At 52.7% G+C, this 23,890-nt stretch overlaps 1 protein-coding gene across 1 annotated transcript in view; it reads left to right on the forward strand.

Moving 5' to 3' along the window:
• Window positions 1-23,890, forward strand: part of CHST8 (carbohydrate sulfotransferase 8) — a 141,234-nt gene that overhangs the window by 67,519 nt on the left and 49,825 nt on the right. Inside the window, exon 2 of the mRNA XM_015100550.3 lies at window positions 1,053-1,267. Coding sequence (XP_014956036.2) covers window positions 1,138-1,267 — 130 coding nt within the window. The 5' untranslated portion in view covers window positions 1,053-1,137. The remainder of the gene's footprint in view (window positions 1-1,052; window positions 1,268-23,890) is intronic.

Genomic DNA, 23,890 nt, shown 5'->3' on the forward strand with positions numbered 1-23,890 from the left:
TCGAACCACCCCCCACACCCCCGCCCCACCCCCCACTGCAGGAACTTACATCTTCCCTTTAGGCAGATGGCCTTGGGGGGCTGTCATCTCTTTCTTTTGGCCACGTCACATGGCATACAGGATCCTAGTTCTCCCGACCAGGGGTCGAACCCATTCCCCTCACTGTGGAAACTCGAAATCCTAACCACTGGGCCACCAGGGAAGTCCCAGGGTGCCCCCGTCTTGACCCACAGCTTGACCCAACTGATGTCACTAGTTGGTATCGGGATATTTGGCAGGTGTCTCTTCTACTTCAAGGGGAGTGAAGGTGGGGGCAAGCAACATGGGCCTGGCCTGGGTCTGCAGTGGCCGGATCAGCAGGTGTCCATCTGCAGGGACACAGCCTCTGAGCCTGGGATCTGTCAGATCTGGATCTGGCCACCCATCTCAGCTCCAGACCGCTTCCAGAGCTCGGATGACCATGATCTGGCTGGAACTTCAGCCCCTGTCGGTGTGACTAGCCAGCAGGGCTATGATTCCACCCAGCTCAGCCTTCCGTCTGTCGGGGGCAGGGACAGCTCTGGCTGATACAGTGGCGAGTCAGTCAGTCCCTGACATCTCTGGGCCTGAGAGGCCCCTTCTCAAAGCTTCTGGTTCTATGGAGACCCTTGTCCCCAGCATCCTGAAGACGGGAGCCAAGGCAGAGACAGGCCCAAGAACTTCTACTGGGCCTATTGTGAGCCACAGGGACCTGGATTCCTGCCTGAACAGGGCAGGGGGTGGCTGCTGTCCCCTGGCCGTGGGTGATAGGGCCCACACCAGGGTCCCCCTCCTGGGTGGGAGCTGGGGAGTATCTTACTCCGTGGCTTTTCTAAAGGTTCAGATACAGGAGACCCTGGCAGGAGGCTGGTGTCTCAGCCCCAGGTGGTGACCGGCTTCACCTCCTTGGGCTTCAGAAGGCCAAAGGGACGCACGTAAGGGTGGAGGGGGCCAGGGACTCCGCTTGGTCGCGAGCAGTGACCAGGGCCCTGGGCCTCAGTGATGGGCCGTCTTTCTCCCCCACTGCTCCGTAGACCTGGCCTGATGGACGCCCGGTGTGGACAATGAGGGAAGAACGCACCTCCCGCACCCGAGAGGTGACCCCCGAGCGAGCCCCGGATGTCCCCGCGAGCAGGAACGATGCGACTGGCTTGCATGTTCTCGTCCATCCTGCTGTTCGGAGCTGCAGGACTCCTTCTCTTCATCAGCCTGCAGGACCCCACGGAGCTCGCCCCCCACCCAGCGCCAGGTGAGCCCTTGCACTCGGCCCTGCCGCCTGCTTGACCCGGCTCTCCCACCCGAGGTGCAGGCCTTCTCATTGCCCCGGGGCCAAGGCAGAGGTTCCAGTCACCAGCCGCAGCGTGGGGGCACTGTATCTGAGGTCAGGCCACCAACCATGTGGTTCTGGCCTCTGACCTCTGGCCCGTGCACTGCTCTTGGGAAGAATGGCCAGGCTGCCCCTCTCTCATCTGGTCGTTGCCTCTGGTGAAACTCAGATTTCAGGGAATCACCACCTCTCGGGTCCTCTCCCACATGGTCTGGGATATCAGAGGACAAGTGACTTCTCCCTGAGCCCAGGCCTCCCCAATGGGACTCTGATTCTCTGCCCAGCGCTGGGGACCTCTCGAGTTCAGCCTCTCCAGCCTGGGCAAGAAAGTCGGGGTGCCTCAGTGCCTCCCGGCTTTGTAAATGCTGAAGAGCCTCCTGATGGCCTCCCCACCTGCTGCCTCCCAGCCCACTGGACTCGCAGAGGTGGGGATGGCAGTGAGGGGAGAGCAGGAAGGATGGTCCTGAAGCCTCATGGTGGACAGAAGGTAGAGAGGGACGCTCAGGCAAGGCCCCTCTGACTGGGACGTGGCCGAGCACCAGAGAGCATAGCCGACCTGGAGGGCCGCCAGCTTGGGGCCAAAGCCAGGAATCATTGGCATCATGTGAGGGGAAAGCACAGTTGCCAGGCCAAGCACCTGTGTTTACAACAGAGGTCCCAGAGGCCTTGTTAGGGGAGGGTCCTTGATGGCTGGACACCCCTGGGCTCCCAGACATGGACAGAAGAAAAGGGGCGTGGAGGCTGGAGGGTTAGTCAGAGGCATTCCCCTGCACCATCCCTGCCTACAGCCCACAGCCCAGGAGTGCAGGACACAGTGTTAGGGGGTCCCTGGCCCTTAGTGGGGAGGGCACAGGGCCTGCCACGGCTCACATGCTCAGGGCAGCCTGCATCCATGCTGAACTCAGCCTGGGGGTGCATAGGTGCCACGTGGAAAGGCGGAAGGAGCAGGAGGCCAGAGCTGGGCCTGGCAGCTGCTATTGGAGACCCTGGCGGGAGAGGCTGGTGAGTCGTTTCTTTCATCCCTGAGCTTCAGCCGGAAGCAGCCCAGCATTGGGCGGGCCCCCTGGGGCCGGTGGTGAGTCACTGGTGCTGACTCACGCTTGGGCCTGACCCTCCATGGAGGTGGCTGTCGAAGATGGGTCTGGCTGCTTCCCAGCTGTGGAAGCAGAGACCCGAGACTGAGCCAGTCCCTCTGTGGAGACTTTGCAGCTTCACGTGGGCCCCAGCGTGGCCGGCGACTCTGTGAGCAGCACCTAGCTCCATGGGCCGCTTCCCCCCAGAGCACTCAGAGTTGCTGTCCACAGTTGTGTGGTATATGAGTGGGAGCAAGCTCCCAAAAAAGGCCTCTCGGACGCGGCTTGGGGATCACGGCGCCGTGTGTCCTCTGCACGTCTTGGTGTGTGCGCGCGGTTGGGGCACATGTGGGCAGAGGGTTCTCATGTCCTCTGTCTGCTTTCTGTGGGACCAGCCTTGGAGAGAAGGCTCGAGCGTGTCTTTGGTGTCCACTGGGGCTGGGTGCCCACCCGTGGTGTCTTCTGGGGACCGGTGTGATAGTCCTGAGTGGGGTCGCTGCCTGGTGACCTCGACACGTGCCCTGCCGTGCTCCAGCAGCTGACAGCGCAAAGACCTTGCCTCTTGTGTCACGGATTCCTGTCCTCGCCAGCTGGCATGGCCTGCACAGCTACCCTGGTGCACACGTGCGGATTACCTCGATCACTGGTGGAGTGGGGGCCCAGCGGACAGTGAGGGTTTCTGGGGTGGGTAGACTGGCAGGCGGGATGACAGGAAGCTGAGGCCAGCCTCCCCCTGCAGCCGGGGATGTCGAGGACCTGGCAGACCCAGGTGAGGAGCATGCTTGGGTTTTGAGCTCCCTTCTTCTGGCTGTAAATGGAGCCGGACCACCTGGACGTAGCACCTGTACGTTCTACGTAAATCACCTCAAACACAGTCGTAAAACTTTAAGTAATGCTTACGTTACTTTCCCTGAGCAAAGTGTTCCTGACACAGGCTGTTTGTGTTGATTTGTTACTATTCATTTATTCTTCCCCTGTACTTCTCACGGCAGCCTAATTGTGATTCGGTACCAAGAAAGCAATATCAAAGTAATTTTCCACAACATTAGTTACAATTTTCTTCTGATCTTTCAAGTGAAACAATCCCATCCTGTTGTCTTCTCTGCGCACATAAACCTTGATTACATTTATCTGTTGGAAACCAGTGCTTACAAAGTGTATGTATCCAGCTGCATGGGTGGTTTGGCCCCAAGAGTCCTGGACAAGTCAGAATTTCAGCCGTGGGAGATGTAGACGTGAGAGGCTGCCCTGCCATCCAGATTGGGCAAGGCGGTGGGGGCATCTACAGAGGACATTCCCCACGGGCTCTTCTGGGGTTTTTTCCAGAAGCAGAAACTTTCCTGGGAATGCAGTCTGGGACCCGCTGTTGGTGGCGTTAGCCAAGATGGGAGGGGGAGGGTGGTCAGGTGAAGATGCAGAAACAAGCTTGGAAAGGCGGACAGAGCCATTAGCTGTTTGTGCTCCCTTCGGGCTGGCGTGTCCTTCAGATTTCTCCCATGCAGCTACCAGCTCTTAAAAGCACCTGAACTTTTCAGAGACCAGTCAGCAAATCTCACCTTGCTTCGTGCATTAGATGCAACCCTGTGGGATTGCCAGCTTCTGTAAACCAAGCGCTATTTTCCAAAATGTTTGCTATATTTTAGATCAAACCTTTTGGAACATAAATCACTGCCGGTTCACCTGCCTTCATTCTAAGATTAGGTGTTCTTGGGTATCAGAGAATCTACCTATCCTACTGTTTTTCATGTCTCCAATATTGCCAGGCCCTGAGGCCTCCGGAAACTCACGTCTTGACCCAGGAGACTACTCCTGCCCCTTCCCACAGTGGAAGAGAGCCGACCAGAACTGGGAATAACACATCCCATCATGCTGGCTCTGCAGGTGCAGAGGGCACTCTCCACGTGTGTGTTATGAGTGGCCCGTCTTTATATACAGCCTTTAATACAAAGCAGAACTTTGTATTTTGGAGAGCTTGGGACACACAGAGAAGTAGATTAGAATAGTACAGTGAACCCCACATCCCGGGCACCCAACAGCCTCAATGGCGCCCCATCCACAGCCCCATACACTTATCTCTTTTCAGAGCATATATACTAGAGCCAGTCAGTTCCGTCATAAATATTTCTTTTTAAAAAAGCGTCCTGGTTTAGTTTGGCTGCACTGGGTCTTTGTGGCTGTTTGCAGGCTTTTTCCGCTTGTGGTGTGAGCACTTGTTATGCTGTGGCTTCTCTTGTTGCGGAGCACGTGTTCTAGGAGCACGGGCTTCAGCGGTTTTGACTCTCAGGCCCTAGAGCACGGGCTCCGTAGTTGTGGCTCACAGGCTTGGTTGCTCCACAGTGTGTGGAATCATCTGGACCAGGGATCCCACCCGTGTCCCCTCCATTGGCAGGGGGATTCTTATCCATTGTACTGCCAGGGATGTCCCCTAAATATTTCTTATAAAAAAATTTTTTTATTGGAGTATAGTTGATTTACAGTGTTGCGTCAGTTTCTGCTGTACGGCAAAGTAAATCAGTCATACATATGCCTACATCCACTCTTTCTTAGGTTCTTTTCCCATGTAGGTCATTACAGAGTATTGAGTAGGGTTCCCTGTGCTACACAGGAGGTCCTTATTAGTTATCTATTTTATGTATAGCAGTGTGTTTATGTCAGTCCTAATTTATTCCCCCCCTTGCTTCCCTGCATAACCATAAAGCCATAAAACCATAAATATTTCAATGTATTTCTTAGTTAAAAAGATAAGAATTCTTTCTTTTAACGTTCAGCAGTTGTTTAATCTCATCAAATGTCCAGTGTTCACATTTCTAGTTATCCCACAAACGTGACAAACACCTTTATTTCCAATTTGTCTTGTCAGTATCCGGATAAGGCTCACGTGTTACAACTGGTGGGCGAGTCGTTTAAGCCTCTCTCAGTCTCTGAGATGTCCTGTATGTCTTTGCTTCCCTCTTGCTATTTATTGGAGGAAACTGGGTCACAGGTTCTGTAAGTTTCCCACAGTTGGGATTTTTGCTGATCGTGCCTGTTTGGTATAGAACAACATAGCCTTCTGCCCCTTGTACTCCCTGTAAATTACGTAAATTTAGCAGTTGATCAGATATAGGTTTGTTTTCCCTTTTTTGGCAAAAATTCATATGTGATCCTGTGTTCTTCTGTGGGGAGGAGTACATCTGCCCAACTTTGAGTTACTGGTTAGCCACTGACCCTGTGGCTTCCTAAGTGGCTCAATGGTAAAGAATTCGCCTGCTAATGCAAAAGAGGCGAGTTCGATCCCTGGGTCGGGAAGATCCCCCGGAGTAGGAAATGGCACCCCACTCCAGTATTCTTTCCTGGAAAGTTCCATGGACAGAGGAGCCTGGTGGGCTACAGTCTGTGGGGTCGCAAAGAGCGACCCAGCTGAGTGACTAAGCATGCAGGCACTCTGCCTGCTCAGTGGCATCAGTGACCAGTTTCATAGAAGACAATTTTTCCACGGACCAGGGCAGGGCGATGGTTTCGGGACGCTTCAAGCCCTGTTGACGCGACAGGAGGCGGAGCTCAGGCGGTAATGTAAGCGATGAGAAGCAGCTGTAAATACAGATGAAGCTTTCCACCGCCTCCCGCTGCTCACCTGCTCTACAGCCTGGTTCCTAACAGGCCACAGACTGATACTGGTCAGTGGCCCAGAGGTTGGGCCCCCCTGGCCTAGACCATCCAATCAAGGCTGCACCATTCAATGTTCTTTTTTAAATTTGTTTTTTAAGTTGAAGTTTAGTTGATTTGCCGTGTTGTATGGATTATTGCTTTACAGCAAAATGGTTCAGTTATGCACACATATGCTTTGTTTCTCGTTCTTTTCCATCACGGCTTGTCATAGGGTGCTGAGTATAGCTCTCTGTACTATGCAGTAGGACCTCAGTGTTCATCCATTCTGTACATAAAAGCTTACATCCGCTAACCCCAGCCTCCTGCTTCGTCCCTCCCCCAACTCCCTCCCCCGTGATCCTCTAATTGTACCATTTCTTCTACATTATTTTAAGTGGGATGGATTTTGTTTTAATGGAATGAGGTGAGACATTGTTAGTGACCCGTGAAGCCAAAGTGAACAGTGCCTGGATTGGCTTATTTGTTGATATGTTTTCAAAAATGTGACCTTACGATACAGATTCTGTTACTAGCACACTACAGATTTTTTTTTTTTTTAATGCTTGGTTTTTGTAGAGTGGATTATTATTTTCTTAAATGCTTGGTTTTTGTAGAGTGGATTTTTGTTAAAGCAGGCCACCCCCGCGTTTTAGTGAAGTGGCTCTTTGCTTTCCCAAAGCCGTGGAACTGTGGGTGGGGGGGATGCTGGGGACTGAGGCCAGTGCTGGGATGCTCAGGGAGGAAGGCAGCCATAGGGTTGGCCCAGGGTGCCCTGAGTGCAGACAGTCTCTGATGACTCAGCCCGTAACCAGCCCTAGGGTGTTACTTCCAGGGCATCCAGGAATAATAATAATAATAACAAAAGTTTACCACATGCCAGCTCTTGTGCCAAGCCCTTTATGTGGTTTTATTTTCCCCTGTGGCTCTGCCACCCAGCATGCAGGATCTTAGGAACCCATGCCCCCTGGGAGTATGGAGTCTTAGCCACTGGACCACCAGGGAAGTCCCCCTTTCTGTGTGTGTGTGTGTTCAGTCACTAAATCCTGTACGACTCTTTGCCGCCCCATGGACTGCAGCACACCAGGTTTCCCTATCCTTCACTGTCTTTCGGAGTTTGCTCAAATTCATGTCCACTGAGTCAGTGATCCAGCCATCCAACCGTCTCATCCTCTGCTGCCCACTTCTCCTTTTGCCTTCAGTCTTTCCCAGGATCAGAGAGTTTTCCAGTGAGTCAGCTCTTTGTATCAGGTGGCCACTTACAGAGTGGACACAGACATACATCACTGATGGGGGCTAATGCTCCCAGTTGCTCACTGTGTGCCCAGCAAATGTGTGTCAAAGACACACATTTGACATGTATTTAGTGCCCATTTAATACCTTTGGAACCCCTTGAGTTAAATACCATTACACCATTTGACAGACAAGACTGCTGAGGTAAGAGAGGTTACGTGCCATGCCGGGATTCATCTGTAGGGAACCAACTGTTGCCTGCAGCACCTCCTGCCTTCTCAACACCAGTGATGCTCGCTCGGTCCGACCTGTCCAGATCCAGAGCAGAGTGTGGATCAAGGACACATGAGAAAATATGTGTGAGAAGAGCTCCCAGCACATCAGGGGCTGGCGTGAGACCTACGGACCCAGACTCACGGCTGAAGGCTCAGGCCGGCCCTGGTTCCCGTGAGCCCTTGGAGTGCTACAGGGGCGCAAGCCTTTGCTGCAGGCTCAGTCAGGGAGCCCTGGGGATTCTGAGGGTGCAGCAGCTGTCAGAGAGCCCACTCCAGCGACTGCATGTCATGGAACTGTGGGCAGCAGCAGAGGAAGAGACCTCAGGCATGCAGAGAGTGGCTGGGAGGGGTGGAATGGGGACAGAAGAGAGGGCGAGGCCTGGGGCAGGCAGCAGGGGCAGGAGAGGGTGGTTCAGCAGCATCATAAGGTTGGGGCAGAGTTGGCGACCACATGGATGGGAAGCTGAGGAGGGCAGCTGTCAGGGTTTCAAGGTGACTCTGGCTCCCGGTTTCTGGCATTGGTAGAGGGGAGTTGGGGTGCCACCCATCAAGGGAGACACTCCAGACGGGGAGTGGTTGGGGGAGGGGAGGAGAGACCGCGTGTTCTGTTTTGGGCAGATGGCCTCTGAGATGCTAGGCAGGGTGTGTGGAGTTGCCCTGCGTCTCCTCCACCCAGGGTTGCAGACTCACAGACCGCGGGAACAGGTGAGAGGAGCAGAAAGCTCCCTCCCTGCCCCACTCCTCCTCCATTGCGTCTCCTTTCACACAGGTCACACACTCACTCCTTCGCTGTCACACACCTGAGGGCAAAGTCCCGACTGGAGGAGTCAGGAGGGCTTCCTGGAGGAGGGGAGCTGTGGCTTGCTTGATTGCCTTCTCCAGGGCGCAAGAGGTGACAAGATGCTGACCTTCAGCGGCAGCAGTGAAGTGGACTTGGGCAAGACTCAGAGCCCGGGGTGTCTCTTCCCAGTGCATGTTCAGTGTTTGTTGCTGTTCAGCCGCTCAGCCATGTCCAGCTCTTTGCAACCCCCTGAACTTCAGCACACCAGGCTTCTCTCTCCTTCACTATCTCCCTGAGTTTGCCCAAATTCATGTCCATTGAGTCAGTGATGCCATCCAACCATCCTATCCTCTGTCGCCTCCTTCTTCTCCTACCCTCAGTCTTTCCCAGCATCAGGGTCTTTCCCAAGGAGTCAGTTCTTCTCATCAGGGGGCCAAAGTATTGGAGCTTCAGTTTCAGCATCAGTCCTTCCAATGAATATTCAGGGTTGATTTCCTTTAGGATTGACAGATGCTAAGAATGGTGCCCTATATCTCATGGAAACTGACAGAGCCAGAATTGACTCAGAAATCAACTCAGAACTTCTTTGGTTCCCTAGAGCAGGGCTGTGTTGGCCAGAGAAAGTGTGGCTCTCACTGTTGGTCCCATGGTTACTGCCCGTGCCAATTCTGAAGGCTACAGAACAATCTCAGAGGATTTGTCTTGTTCCTGCAGTGACTGCCTTTATTTGGGTGTGACCCTTTTAACCCTGAGATGCCACCAAGCCAAAGGCCATAGGAGTAACTGCTGAGTTGCTCTCAACAGCTCACGCATGTGGAAGGAAAGGGAAGTCGCTCAGTCGTGTCCGACTCTTTGTGACCCCATGTACTGTAGCCTACCAGGCTTCTTTGTCCATGGAATTTTCCAGGCAAGAGTACTGGGGTGGGTTGCCATTCCCTTCTCCAGGGGATCTTCCCAACCCAGGGATCAAACCTGGGTCTCCTGCATTGCAAGCAGACGCTTTACCGTCTGAGCCACCAGGGAAGTCATGTGAGGGTGATGGAATAACCAGAAGTGTGCTGGCCGTCCTCCCCCCTCTCCACTGCCAGAGGATGGGCAGCCTGTGGAGCCCGGGTGCCTAAGCCCACACTCCCTCCCTGGCCAGGGGAACCAGCCCCTCCAGTTTCCATGGTGCCGTCTGCTTTGCCCAGGCAGGTGGGTTTTATTGGAATCCTCTTGAGTCTGTCTCCTGAAATCCTTTCCTAACGGCATTGCGGAACATCATATATATTTCCTACAACCGTTGCGAAGCTGACACCTCCTTGTTGTGACTGTGAATATCAGAAGTGACATGTAATTGCAGTGATCCATCCTGTTAAGTAGCTGGCAATATATCATTGCAAAATCAGCACGGCTGGGACTCTCAGAACTCGGTGTTTCTAAACAATGCACCTGCAAGCGTGTGTGTTCAAACTCTCTTCACCAAATGCTGCCCAGGATTCACTAAGGCTGCCTCACCCGCCATACCTCGCCTTGCCTTTCTTTGACCATAGCGAAGAAAAATTAACGCTAGGTAAAACCAAAAAGAAGAACTTCCCAGGTGGCACTAGTGGTAAAGAACCTGCCTGCCAATCAGGAGATGTCAGAGACGTGGGTTCAGTCCCTGGGTCGGGAAGATCCCCCACAGGAGGAAATGAAATCTTGCCTGGAGAATCCCATGGACAGAGGAGCCTGGCAGGCTACAGTCCATAGGGTTGCACAGAGTCAGACACAATTGAAGTGACTTAGCATGCATACACACAAAACCAAAAGAAAAATTAATGCTGGGTAGTGTTGTTGCCTGAAGAATCCCAGGGACGGGGAAGCCTGGTGGGCTGCCGTCTATGGGGTCTCACAGAGTCAGACACGACTGAAGCGACTTAGCAGCAGCAGCAGCAGCAGCAGCAGCAGCAACTGAGTTTTCAGTTCTCTGGAGGGTCTGCCTCGTGACACAGAATGCAGTGGATTCTCAAAGTCAGAACTGAGGCCAGGATGCTTGTGGCAGTACTCCTTCCAAGCGTGGCCCCGGGGCTTCCTGTCCCCCTTTCCTCAACTCGAGGGGCTTTAGTGGGGGTTCCTTCTGGTGCCCCAGTTCGGGCGATGAGCAGGATCAGCCCAGCTATTGCTGTGCTGGCAGAGGGAAGAAAACTGGTCGGGTCAGTGTGGATAGTTGGAGGGTTGGGGACCAGGGGTGACCAGAGCCCATGGCATGATGGCTGAGCCCTGCCTTGATGGGGTGGGAGCATTGAGGCAGGGCCTGCACACCTTAGGGCACCACTCACACTGTGCTCTGTGCTGATTCAGCGTAGAGTTGATTTAAACTATGCTGTGAAGGGCGCCCCCTGGAGTTGTGCAGAGAATAGTACTGACGAAGGGGCAGACATGGGACCTCCATGGCAATCAGACAGTGAGAGCCAGAAAAGGGAGGGGGATGTGTCCGAACACATAGCCCTCAAGGGACTTTGCTGGTGGTCCAGTGGTTAAGCTCTGCCTTGCAATGCAGGGGACGTGGTTCGGTCCCTGGTCAGGGAACTGTGATCTCACATGCCATGGAGCCACTGAGCCCGAGTACCCTAGAGCACAGATGAGGCAACTAGAGAGTCCGTGCATGGTAACAAAGGATCTTGCATGATGCAACCAAGATCCCTCATGCTGAAACTAAGACCGAACACAGCCGAATAAATAAATTTTTTTAAAAGAAGATCACATGGCCTTCAAGTGTTGGCACAGGAGCCCAGAGGGGCTGGTGGGCCCTGCGGGTACCGGTTTCAGAGTCTTCTTTGAAGTCTGCTTTTGGGGGGAGCTTTGTAAGAGACCTAGCCCTCCCTCAGGGGTGCCCACCGTGAGCCCCTCAGGAGTAGGACTTTCTCTGCCCCCATCCCCTCTCCTGAGACACTGCCCCAGCCCCCAGCACCCTGGTACCTGCCTCTCTGATATGGCCCCATTTCCGGGGTTCCTCCCTCCCCACTTTAGAAGACACCCTGGAGGTCTACCAGCCAGAGCCTTGCTTTTCCTTTGGTGCATTTAGAAGACGCTAAATGAAAAATAATGAGCGTGTAGGAACTAAATACAGGAATCACCTAATTAAATTAGGAAACAGACATCTTATCACTGTAATCTGAAAATTGATATTAATAGAAGATGGTCCCAGCATCATTATGCTAAAGGTTCCTCAGGGTGGGGAAATTAAGAAGGAGAGCGGAACAGAAAATTGGGACAATCGTATCCAATAAGAGCAAGACTTATGTTTTAAAGGAACTAAAGTAAAATGCTAAAAATAGAATACAGGATCACTGTGAGGCTCTAATGAAGTAATGGACAAAGATGGCTTTGAAAACCACAGAGCTCTACACTCGTGTAGGATGATAATTTTTTAAATGAGACAATGTAATTAAGCTTCGGTGTGCATGAAACCCAGTAATAGTTATCATTTATTGGCGCCAGGCACTGTCTCCAGGGGCCTTTACTTCATCTCCCTTCACCCAGTGAAATACAGGCATCCTTGTCCTGAACTTAGATTCAGAGAGGTGAGGTCAGTTGCCCAAAGTCCCGCAGCTAGAGTGGCAGAACCCAGATTCAAACGCAGCTTTGCCTGCTTGCAAAGCCCTTCCTAGGCTCACTTTGCAGCCCTCGCCCACTGCCACTTCTTAACGGCACGGTCAGCAGTTCTTACATTTTCTGATGTCTTTCTGCCATCTTCTCAAAGGGCATTTCTTGCCGACACGCAGCAGATTTCTTTGGCAGCCTGACTCCCTGCCCAAACCCGAGGGCTTCTCTGGCTTCTTGGTTAATACAGCCCACACAAAGACCCCTTCTGAAATTACAGTGCAGCTGGGAAACTGGGTCTCCCTTTGTGTCCCAGTCCAGGTGGAGCTGGACGGGGCTGAGCGACCTGAGCTGGACTGGAGGTTCCGAGGCTCAAGCCTCCCCCGGAAGCCCTGGTTTCAGGTTGTGTCTTCACAGCAGCTGATTGTTCCGCAGCCCCCAGGCCCCCACCTGGGAGGTGAATCAGGCTCTATTCCCCTGCAGTGTGAGTCACTACTCCGTGGGCCCAGAGCGGGGCTCAGGTGTGGGTTGACCCCTTTCCCATCTGCCCCGCCCAGAATGAATAGGAGGGACCCAGTGGGGAGGAGGGGGGCTCAAGATCTGTGTGTGAGATGCCCAGAAGTACTCCTGGTCTGGGTCACTGCGGTGAGCTCACCTGGGCAGGCAGCAGTGGGGCATGCACCCCACACCTCCCCCACTTTGTGCCCATTCACCAGCCAGGCATCTTCAGTGGCAGTGGGGTCACTTGACTTGACATCAGAGTCAACCCCTCCCCACCCCCAGCTCAGCCCAAGAGCTCTGCCAGGAAGAGCAGGAGGGTAGGGCAAGACCTCAATCCCCAAGGCACAGGCCTCCAGGGGTGGCCTCGTACCTGGCTTGTTTCTCTGCTCAGCCCTCCTTGGTCTGCAGTCTCAGGGCGGTGGGAGGGGGTATGGGGAGAGGGGCTTGGGACACAGTGATTTTCGCTGCCAGCATGGGAAGGGCCTGGTCAGGTCCTAACACGTGCTTATCCAGGCCCCACTAACCTTCCAGAAGTCCTAGGCTGCTAACGTGGGCGGCACAGAGGTGGTTCTGTGCGGGAACCTGATCCAAGGACGAGGGCCGTTGCTATGATTGTCGCATTTCTCCATGTCACCAGGTGGTTCTTGTGGGGTTTTTTTCCAACCTGGAAAAGGTCACGGTGGTAGTTATGACAACAGAAGTGCTGGAGGACGGTTCTGGAAGCCTCTGTGGGTCCATGGTGCAGCGGGCCCATCAGGGGTGCTCTGTGTGTGGGCTGAGACCTGAGTGCCTCTGGCCAGGCTCTGTGGGGGCTCTCACCTGAACCCCACTGCCTGCCAGGTGGCTGTATACATAAACTGCCTTTCCGTTTATGGTGACACTTTTCATGTGGCTTTAGGGTCACTATGGGTGTCCTTCCCAAAATCTTTGCAGGAAGCTGGGGACTTAGGCAGATCTCATCTGAGTCAGAAGCTCATTGTTATGTATCTGCTGATGTTTCCATTATAAAGCTTATCCCTCAGGATTTGGGGCTCTACAGTTTTAATTTGGAAGTTTAGTTGTTCAGTCGTGTCCGACTCTTTGAGGCCCCATGGACCGTAGCCCACCAGGTTCCTCTGTCCATGGGATTTCCCAGGCAAGAATACTGGAGTAGGTTTCCATTCCCTTCACCAGGGGATCTTCCCAACCCAGGGATCAAACTTGGGTCTCCCACATTGCAAGTGGATTCTTTACCATCTGACCCACCAGGGAAACCTACAGGTTTAACTTGGATCATGGTAAAACTTGGTGGACAATTCTCTCATTTAAAATTTTCTATTTATATGGGGAAAACAGCCAAACATAAATGGGTTCCATTGCCCTCAACAGCTGCTGCTCTGATGCCCCTGCACAGCTAATTGGCTCCCAACAGAGAGGTGAGGAGCCCTGGCGGGGTGTGGGGGGGTCTTTCCATGCTCCTGGTCTGGGGTACAGGCAGGAAACTGGGGGCTGCCTCTCCCTAACCCCTACAGCCTGGCCACAGCGTTTCCCAGCCCTCCTCAGAAGTGCTGAAGACTGACCACCTACAGGGTAGGCTGGCCCCATACAAGCTACCCACTCACCCCAGGTTGGGTGCCCCAAAGCAGGTCCCGCATGGCTCAGTTGGTAAAGAATCTGCCTGCAATGCTGGAGACCTGGGTTTGATTCCTGGGTCAGGAAGATCCCCTGGAGAAGAAAATGGCAACCCACTCCAGTATTCTTGCCTGGAGAATCCTGTGGACAGAGGAGCCTGGCAGGCTGCAGTCCATAGGCTCACAAGAGTCGGACACAACTCAGTGCTATTTTTCTTTCTTTAAAACAGGTCAAGGGTCCAGTCCCTAGCCAGTGACTCTCAGTCCAGGCAGTTCCCAACCTGGGTTGGATCTGTGAACCCCTCACCGCATTTTGCTCATATATCTCAATGTGCATAGGTCCTGGGAAGAAAAAGTAGCCTGGGAAGAGTCTGGGATCCCCACCCCAACTCCCCAAAGGCTACAAGCATCTGTGAGTGCTTTCCACCCCTTGCCCTCAGGGTCTGGGCGTGCCCGGGACAGAGGGAGATAAGAAAGAGGAAGGGATGAGGTGGGGATGTCAGTAAAAAATAGAGTGGGGTCACCAGGCCCATCAGAGTATGTCCCTGCACAGAGCTGCCAGGGAGACCACCAGGAACGGCGTTCGGGGGAAAGGGGGACAGATGGCTCCTGGCTCTTGGGCAGGGCTGCTGCTCAGCTCCAGCCAAGAGTTCTGTGTGGGATGTGGGCCCAGGGTAGCCAGATCTTCCTTTTTATTCTTTCAAGGAAGCGAGACATCTGTAACATACAGTTATGTCATTTCTTCTGATTTATAAGTGGCTGCTCAAATTTTAGAAAGTGTTTTCAGAGTTAGTTGGTCACACTTGGCACCTCCTGTTGGTCAGATGGGCTGGAAGGAGAGGGGCTGTGCACCGCCCCAACCTCCTCAGGGCTGAGACCTGCCCCTTCCCACCTTCTTTGTGCTACCTACCGCCATCGTCACTCCCAGGACAGAGAGGTGGTAGGTCTCCTTGCCGGACAAGGAACTCATTAACTCTTTGCAGCCTTGGCAAGATTCCCTTTAAGCCAGTCCCAGGCAGAGCTTTTCCAGGTGTCTGCTGATCAATGGTGGCCTCCTGGAGCCCGAGGGGCCCCTACCCAGCTTAGGGGCCCCACCAGATCACCCCTTACCATTCAGGCATGGGACCTGGGGTGGGACGCCCAGAAGGTGACTGATCTGCAGAAGTGTCAGGGAGTCAAGGGTCACGGAGTGGCTCCACATCCGGGGCAGTGGCCTTGGGGCTGTGAGTGGCACCTGAGTGTCCCAGTAGCATCCAGGGAGGGCCACCTGGGAGTGTGCTGTGAGCAGTGTGTTGGTCTGAGTGCTGGGTGCCTGCTGGGTGCCAGGCATTGCAGCTGACCTTCTTTATAAATATTCTTACTCTGAAGCCTCACAGCAGTGAGGGAAACTGAGGCCCAGAGAGGCAGAGTCAGCTGCACAAGGTTACACAAAGAGGAGACTTCCCTGGTGTCTCAGACGGTAAAGTGTCTGCCTGCAATGCAGGAGACCCGGCTTCAATCCCTGGGTCGGGAAGATCCTCTGGAGAAGGAAATGGCAACCCACTCCAGTATTCTTGCCTGGAAAATCTCATGGACAGAGGAGCTTGGTGGGCTACAGTCTATGGGTTTGCAAAGAGTCAGACACGACTGAGCGACTTCACTTTCACTCTTCACATTTCACATAACGAGGAACTAATAGTACCTAAACTAGAACCTGGGTGTTTGGGTCCCAAAGACACAGATCAAACCAGTCAATCTTAAAGGAAATCAACCCTGACTATTTCTTGGAAGGACTGATGCTGAAGCTGAAGCTCCAATACTTTGGATGCAAAGACCCAACTCATTGGAAAAGACCCTGATGCTGAGAAAGATTGAGGGCAAGAAGAGAAGGGGGCGACAGGAGATGATGGTTGGATGGCATCACTGATTCAATGGACATGAATTTGAGCAAACTCTGGGAGACAGTGAAGGACAGGGAAGCCTAGTGTGCTGCAGCTATGGGGTCGCAAAGAGTTGGGCATGACTCAGCGACTGAACAGCAACAACTGACTGCCACTCCGAGCTGAGACGCACAGTGTTGGGGGGCCAGCCGGGGTGCCTGCCTACGCTGCCATGCTGATGTGTGGGGTGCACTTCTTTCCTGTGAGTTGCAGCATAGTCTGGTTTGTTCACAGATCTACTGGTGAAGGACGGAGACCTCTGTGAATGGTGTGCGTGTCTGACTCTCATTCACGGTCCTGTGAAGGAGTGTATATGTGTGCAACCACGAGGTACGTGTGTGTGTGCCTTGGGCTTGAAGCTCACATAGGGACCGTTTCCCACTGAAGTTGGGGGCTGACTCCTTGTTGTGCACACTGACAGTCCCGCCTGCCACAAGCAGCGTGGGACACACACAATCAGGGCCCGGGCTGGGGCAAGTGACTTGGGTACCAGGGCAGGAGTTGTCTGCAGGTTGTCAGCACAGAAGTGCGTGAGAAATTAATTACCATTCCAGCAGGAACTCGGCAAACCAGTTATTGTAACCCCCTGCCTGCGACCGGAGCAGACCAAATAATGAAATTACATTCATAATATTTCAGGTTGAGTGATTGCTGCTCGAATTAGTTCCTTCCCAGAACCCAGCCAGAAGTAGCGGCAGTAATTAAAGGATTTTCTCGGCTAAACCAAGTCTGCTCATCAGGCACGTACAATATACAGGGCTTGCAAAATGTGTGCCGGCTTGCACCTGCCTGGGAACAGGATGACAGTCAGTGAGGGCAGGAAGGCCACTGGTCAGAAGGAGGTGGGTTCTTACAGCTTTTCCACTTTCATTCATTTATGTTAGAGATATTTATTGAGTCCCAGTATAGCCAGACACTGGGAATCTGCAGGGAATAGGGCCGTGAGGCCCCTGTGCTCATGGAACTCAGCAGTGGGTACTGTGTGTGCACGTGGTCAGTTGCGTCCAACCCTTTGAAACCCCCAGGGACTGCAGCCCGTCAGGCTTCTCTGTCCATGGAATTTTCCAGGAAAGAATACTGGAGCGGGTTGCCATTTCCTACTCCATAGCATCTTCCCAACCCACGATCAAACTCGAGTCTCTTGAATCTCCTGGCAGGAGGATTCTTTACCACTGCGCCACCTGGTAAGCCCCAGAAAGTAGGGTGATGGGGAATTCCTGGTGTCCACCCACCTCTTTCCAAAGCAGACTGGTCGCAGGAGTCCTGTGATGTCTAGAACTGCCTCTTCCTTCCACTTTAGGGCCCCAACTTAGGGTCTGAGGCTGACACCATGCTGGGACTCCCTGCTCATCAGAGAAGGAGGAAGGAAGGGCATTGGAATGGCATGATCCCCACCTGACCTGTCCTGTGTCCTCGAGCAGGGGTGAGGGAACCAGGTTCAACCACAGGAGTCAGGTGGAGCTCGCACCCAGGCTGGACCCTCCCTTCCCCAAGCCAGTTTTGTGTTTCTTCCTTTTGCTTCCCTGAGATTAACACACAGCCCTCCTCGGGGAGCAGAAAATGCCAGAATCCCAAGAGAGCAAAGATCGGTAGCGTGGCTGACAGAGCTGATGCACCCACCCACCCTGGGTAAAACAGAACCTACAACTTCCTTAAAACTCCAGAAGGAAAGTGAAATCCCAGGACCAGCAAGTGAGAAGGATTAGCGAGAAGCAGTGAGCACCAGGGGACACCTGCCACCAGGCCTGCAGCTAGAGCCTTTTATACAAAACAGCTTTATCCGGGTATGATTTACATGCCATAAAATTCACCTGTTTTAAATGCACGCTTCAGTGATTTTTTAATAAATTTACAGAGCTCTGTAATCGCCACAATCCAATTTTAGGGTATTTTCATTGCCACCGCCCCCTCCCCAGGTCTCTGCCGTCTGCAGTCACTCCCCATTGCCTCAGGCACCCACTAATCTGCTTTCTGTCTTTATAGATCGGCTCATAAATGTAATCATACAATATGTAGTCTTTTACATCTGGCTTGTTTCACTTAGCGTCATGTTTGTGATCACTTGTCATCACGTAACCTTTCGGTAGTTACCCCTCTTTATCGTTCCGTAGTATTCTGTTCCATGGATTTTTGGTTTATCCACTCACCAGTGGATGGGCACTTGGAATGTTTATACTTTTTGTCTGTTATGAAGAATGTCACTAGGAACATTCATAGGCAAGTCTTCCTGTGAACATATGTTTTCCGTTTCTCTTGGGTAGATACTTAGAAGTAGAATTGCTAGATTGCTTAGTGGCTTTATGTTGAATTTTCAAAGAAACTGTTGCCAAAATGGCTACACTGTTTATGTTCCTGCCAATAATGTGTGAGGGTTCCAATTTCTCCACATTCTCATCAACACTTGTTATTATCTGTCTTTTTCATTATAGGCATTCTAGTGAGTGTAAGGGTATCTCATTGTTAGTTTAATTTGCCTTCTCTAATGACTAATGCTGTTGAGCATATTCTCATGTGCTTATCAGTCATTTGAATATATTCTTTGGTGAAATATCTATTCAGATCTTTTGCCCATCTTTTAAATTGAGTTATTTGTCTTTTATGGAGTTGTTATTTTGTTTTGTAGATACAAGTACTTATTAGATTTGCAAATAATTTCTCCCATCTGTGGTTTGTGTTTTCATTTTCTTAATGGTGTCTTTTGAAGTGCAAAAAGTTTTTAAATTTGAAGAAGTACATTTCTCTCTCTCTCTTTTTTTTTTCTTTTATGGATCATTCTTTTGGTGTTGTATGTAAGAAATCTTTGCCTAGCTTAAAGTTATAAAGATTTTCCACCTATGCTTTCCTTTTAAAGTTTTCTGGTTTCAGCTCTTCTATGTCTATGACACATCTTGAGTTAATGTTTGTGTTTTATGTGAGACTATGGTCTTTTTCTTCTCTGATGGTTCAGATGGTAAAGAACCTGCCTGCAATGTGGGAGATGCAAGAGATGCAGGTTCCATCCCTGGGTCGGGAAGATCCTCTAGATAAGGAACTGGCAACCCACTCCAGTATTCTTGCCTGGAAATCCCATGGACAGAGGAGTCTGACAGTCCATGGGGTCGCAAAGAGTCAGATAAGACTCAGCGACTAACACAGTGATCTTTTGCAGGTGGATATCCAGTTTCCTAGCACTGCTTATTGAAAGCTGTCTTGCCCCTCCCCACCCCCATTGAATTGCCTTGCTGCTTTTGATTTTCCAGGCAAGAGTACTGGAGTGGGTTGCCATTGCCTTCTTCTGGTCCAAATAAATTGGCTTTAAATGTAAGGATTTATAAATGTTGCTGGTGTCTTAATTCGTTTCCACTGATCTATTTGTTGATCCTTCCCTGGTGGCTCAGTGGTACAGAACCTGCCTGTGATGCAGGCAATGTGTGTTTAATCCTTGGGTCAGGAATATCCCCTGGAGTAGGAAATGGCAACCCACACCAGTATTCTTGCCTGGAGAATCTAGAAGAGCCTGGCGGGCTACAGTCCATGAGGTCATAAGAGTCAGACATGACTGAGCAACTGAGCATGTGTGTGATGTAGAAGAATATAAATATTTACTTTAAAAAATAATAAAAACCTGGACTTCCCTGGTGGTCCAGTGGTTAAGAATCCACCTGCCAGGTTCAGTCCCTGGTCCAGGAAGATCCCACATGCCCAGGTACCACAACTACTGAGTCCACACTCTTTAGCCCACAGGCCACAACTACTGAAGCTGGAACACCTAGAGCCTATTCTCCGTAAGAGAAGCCGCTGCAGGGAGAAGCCTGAGTATTGTACCTAGAGAGTAGCCCCCCGCCCTTGCCACAACTAGAGAGAGCTTGTGCACAGCAACAAAGACAAAATATAATAATAAAAATAAACACTCATCTTGTGGGGGCTTAGGAATTACAATAACATGGAGGCTTGCATGGGGGCCAGTAATTGGATTCAAAAGTTCTGAGATCTTTATCTTGTTACAAAGCAAAATGAGATAGTAATAAACTTTGGACTTTACTTTGAGCCACAGTGTGGCTCAATCCTGGAAGTAAAATGTATATCTTCTGAGTCTCTGCACTGGCCCCTCTCAGTGTAGAGCTGAGCACCTGTTCACCTCTTTAGTGAAAGGGGATTCCCAGCCTGTGGTTGTGGGGATGGTAAACCCTCAGCACTAGACAGATGAGCTCAACAGCCATGGACTAGTCACATTCTTGGGGAGGAGGACCCCACGTGCCACACCCCTCGGGAACAGGGAGAGAGAACAAGCAGGAGTCACGGGAGGCAGGCTAGTAGTATCAGGAGGGTGAGGCAGCCCCTGGGTCACACGGGAGGATGTCATTGGCTTGTTCGAACGATTCCACGGGCTGCTAGGGCACTGAAACCTGCTACTTGGGGTAAGCAGAAATAATCTGGTCCCCTTGATGGGTTTTCGGCTAGAGGACCTTTTCTGCAGGAGCAGAGTTGGGAGGGGCCTTGCCTTGGGCCGCTGGAGGCCCTCCCGGTTTCACCAGGCAGCACGTGGCATTGAGCCTTAATTTTAGGCCTTACCCTTCAGCAGCAGACTGTCCCATAGGAGCCTAAGAGTAGAAATACCTCATCCCGTGTGGGGGTAGCCCTGAGCCAGGGTCTGGAAAAGGGGCTTCTTGCCGTAGTCTCAGGACTCCCCCCAACCCGGCTAGGATGCTGGGACCTTCCTGGCTCCTGCTCGTTACCCTCTGCCCTTCTACCCTGCCTGTCTGTACATCCATCTCTCTCCACCACCTGTCCATCCTCATATCCATTTTATAGGCACATGCTGTAAAAACCCATAGCCTCCAGGCCTAGTTTGTGACTCCTTCAGAAACGATGTCGGGGCTTCCTGAGTGGTTCAGTGGCTAAGGCTCCATGCTCCCAATGCCGAGAGCCCAGGTTGGATCCCTGGTCGGGGAACTAGATCCCACATGCTGCAACTGAAGGTCCCACACACCCCAACAAAAACTGGAGATGCCTCAGGCTACAACTCAGACCCAGGGCAGCCAGATAAATAAACATACACATATTTCTAAAAAGAGGAAGAAAGGATTATATAGAGGGAGACTGGCCAACCAGTGTGGCCCTCACCCCATGGACTGCAGCCAGGATCCAACAGCGAGGCCCTGAGCCCAGCACTGGGGTTTCTGGTACTCATACCCCCGACCTGCCACAGGTAACCCAGCATCACCTGCCACAGACCCCTTCATCCCTGATGCACACAAGGGGTCTGGAGCCTGGGCCTTGCTCACTGCCGTTTCAGGAACCAGCGTAGTTCAGCGGGCGGTTGAAGCGAGGCTCCGCCTGCCACATGTGGCTGCTCCCAGTCCACAGGGCTTTGTGAAAAGCGCCGCATCTTCCAGCGTCTCCTCTCAAAGCAGAAGAACGGGCATGGGTCCCCCTGGCAGGTACCACTTCAGCAGTAAAGCAGCAGCAGGCTCCCCCCTCAGCCCTTTGAGGCACCGTCTCAGAGGCAGTGGAGGCAGTTGTGCTGGTGAGGCTGTTGCCTCCCCACCCTCTTTCCCTTCCCAGGGTCTCCATTCTTTGAGGCATGTAGCTACGAGGCAAAACCCGAGCATTCCGAGTTGTTCCTGTTGGAGAGGCTGGGACTGGGGTTTTGAGCCATGGATTCTAGACAGAGGCTGGCTGAGGAGTGCGAGGCTGGGTGAGAGCAGCCTGCATGCCAGCTTCCATACCTGGCACCTGAAGGGGCAGCTGCAACTTAGAATAATGGTTCTCAGCCTGGGCTACGTGTTAGAGTCACCTACGTGCTCAGTCACTCAGTTGAGTCCGACTCTTTGCAACTCCATGGACTGCAGCCCGCCAGGCTCCTCTGTCCATGGGATTCTCCAGGCAAGAATACTGGAGTGGGTTGCCATGCCCTCCTCTGGCAATTTTCCCGACCCAGGGATCGAATTTGAGTCTCATGTCTCCTGCATTGGCACTACTCCACTAGCACTACCTGGGAAACCCTGCGGAAGTGTTAAAAATCTGATGTCCAAGTTGCCCCCACCAAGCCCCAGCCTTCCCATCCAAGACCAGTCAAATCCAAATCTCCTGGGGGAAAGGACCCAGGCAGCAGCAGTTTCCCGAGCTCCCCAGGCCACTCCACTATGCAAACAATTTTGAAAACCACTGGATTCAGAATAGTGTTTCTCAGACTTTAACATAACTGCAGGTCACTTGGACAACCTGTCAAAATGCAGATTCGGATTCTGTAGGTCTAGGTTGGGCCCAGGATTCTGCATGGCTGACAGCAAGCGTTCATAATTGGAATCACGCCTCTGAAAGTGTGGCTGTGGACCGGCAGCATCCACAAAGCTTGGGAGCTCCCTAAAGATGCTGGGAGCTTCCTAAAGATGCAGACTCTCGGGCCTGCTGCCAGATGTACTGAATTAGAATCTGCAGTTTGATAAGATTCCCAGGTGGTTTGAATGCACTTGGAGGTTGAGACATGCTGGTTTAGGAGACTTTAATGGCCTAGCAAGGGCTTCCCAGGTGGCATTAGTGGTAAAGAAGCTGCCTGCCTGTGCAGGAGACGTGAGACGGGTTCGATCCCTGGGTCCGAAAGATCCCCTGGAGGAGGGTATGGCACCCCACTCCAGTATTCTTGCCTGGAGAATCCCATGGTGAGAGAGCCTGGCGGGCTACATTCCATAGGGTCACGAAGAGTCAGACACGACTGCAGTGACTTAGCATGCACGCCAGTGGCCCAGCAAGCCTTAGAGAGAGGGATAGCCCTCTCTGCTTCCGGGGCCTCATCAGGGGTCACAGGCAAAGGTCTCTTTGCCATCAGATGACAGAGCCCAGGCTTGGGTCCTTCCAGAATCCTGACAGCCCTTTCGTTCTCTCACTCTCCTACGCTGGGGCCTGACCTAGCCGGATATGGGCCTCCCTTTGCTCTCCCCATGCTTCAGCACTTCCTTCCGCATCCTGCCTGGTGGGAGATCCTGACACCAGGCCTGCTCACACTGCCTGAAGCCTTGAGACTTTGGCTGCAGCTTTGCCGAGCAGCCTTGCCCATTGGGGGAGCGCACAGCCTGCTGGCATACAGCACCCGCTCCAACACAGGTCCCCACTGCACCCTCCCTGCAGAGCCAGTCAGCCCCACCCTCCCCAGAGCCCTGACCCCAGCACCAAGGCCACTGGCTGCCGCCCTCTCCCACATAGCCACTTCCTTCTAGAGGGCTGGGCTGGGGTGCCTGCTCTGCTGTTTTCATATTTACCCTGTTGCCATCTGAGCTGCCTTTCTGCTCCTGCCAGTAAAGAACTCCAGCTCTGCCCTCAAACAAGTCACTAGCTCACCCTGCACCCTTGGCCCTCCCTTTCCCCACCCTCCTGGGGCTGCTGTTTGGTCCAGTCATGGGTACGCTGTGAGTGGCCCGCCGTTCCCAGTCCACTGTCTGCCTGGCCCGTCCCCTGCCTTGTCGCCTGAGGCAGGGGGATCAGAGCCAGGGGTCGACCAGAGCCTTGTTGATCCGAGCCCCTTCAGGAGCTGGGACTCCCATTCCCAGGGGTGGGGAACTCAAGAGGTTTTGGCCTCAGTCTTGCAGCTTCTCCTGGAACTGGGGGCAGGGCGCGAAGCAGACCCAGAGGACTGGTTTGGGAACGGATAGAGACGGACCTTAAGGTAGTGCTGATAGGGCTGTGATTTAGAAAACGGAAGATAAGACTTGCTGGGACTGTCAGCTGTGCATCCCAGCATGCTTCTGGTTGCCTTGGCAACTCAACAGGTTCAACCCCTTTTCCGGGCATTGCTGTCTGCTCAGGCGGGAGGTGACAGGAACCCTGGTGGTGTGCAGGTCTTCAGCAAGCAGATAGCTCAGCGCCCAAGATGTTCCTCACCTCTTCGCTGGATTTGCTGACCTCGCTTGTCATCTAGCTACCTGCAAGATCCTGTGATCATGTCCAACCAGCCACCCATCATCCGTAAACAGTCCCTGAGTGTCTGC

Source organism: Ovis aries, chromosome 14 (assembly GCF_016772045.2).
Source record: "Ovis aries strain OAR_USU_Benz2616 breed Rambouillet chromosome 14, ARS-UI_Ramb_v3.0, whole genome shotgun sequence".
NCBI lineage: Eukaryota > Metazoa > Chordata > Mammalia > Artiodactyla > Bovidae > Ovis > Ovis aries.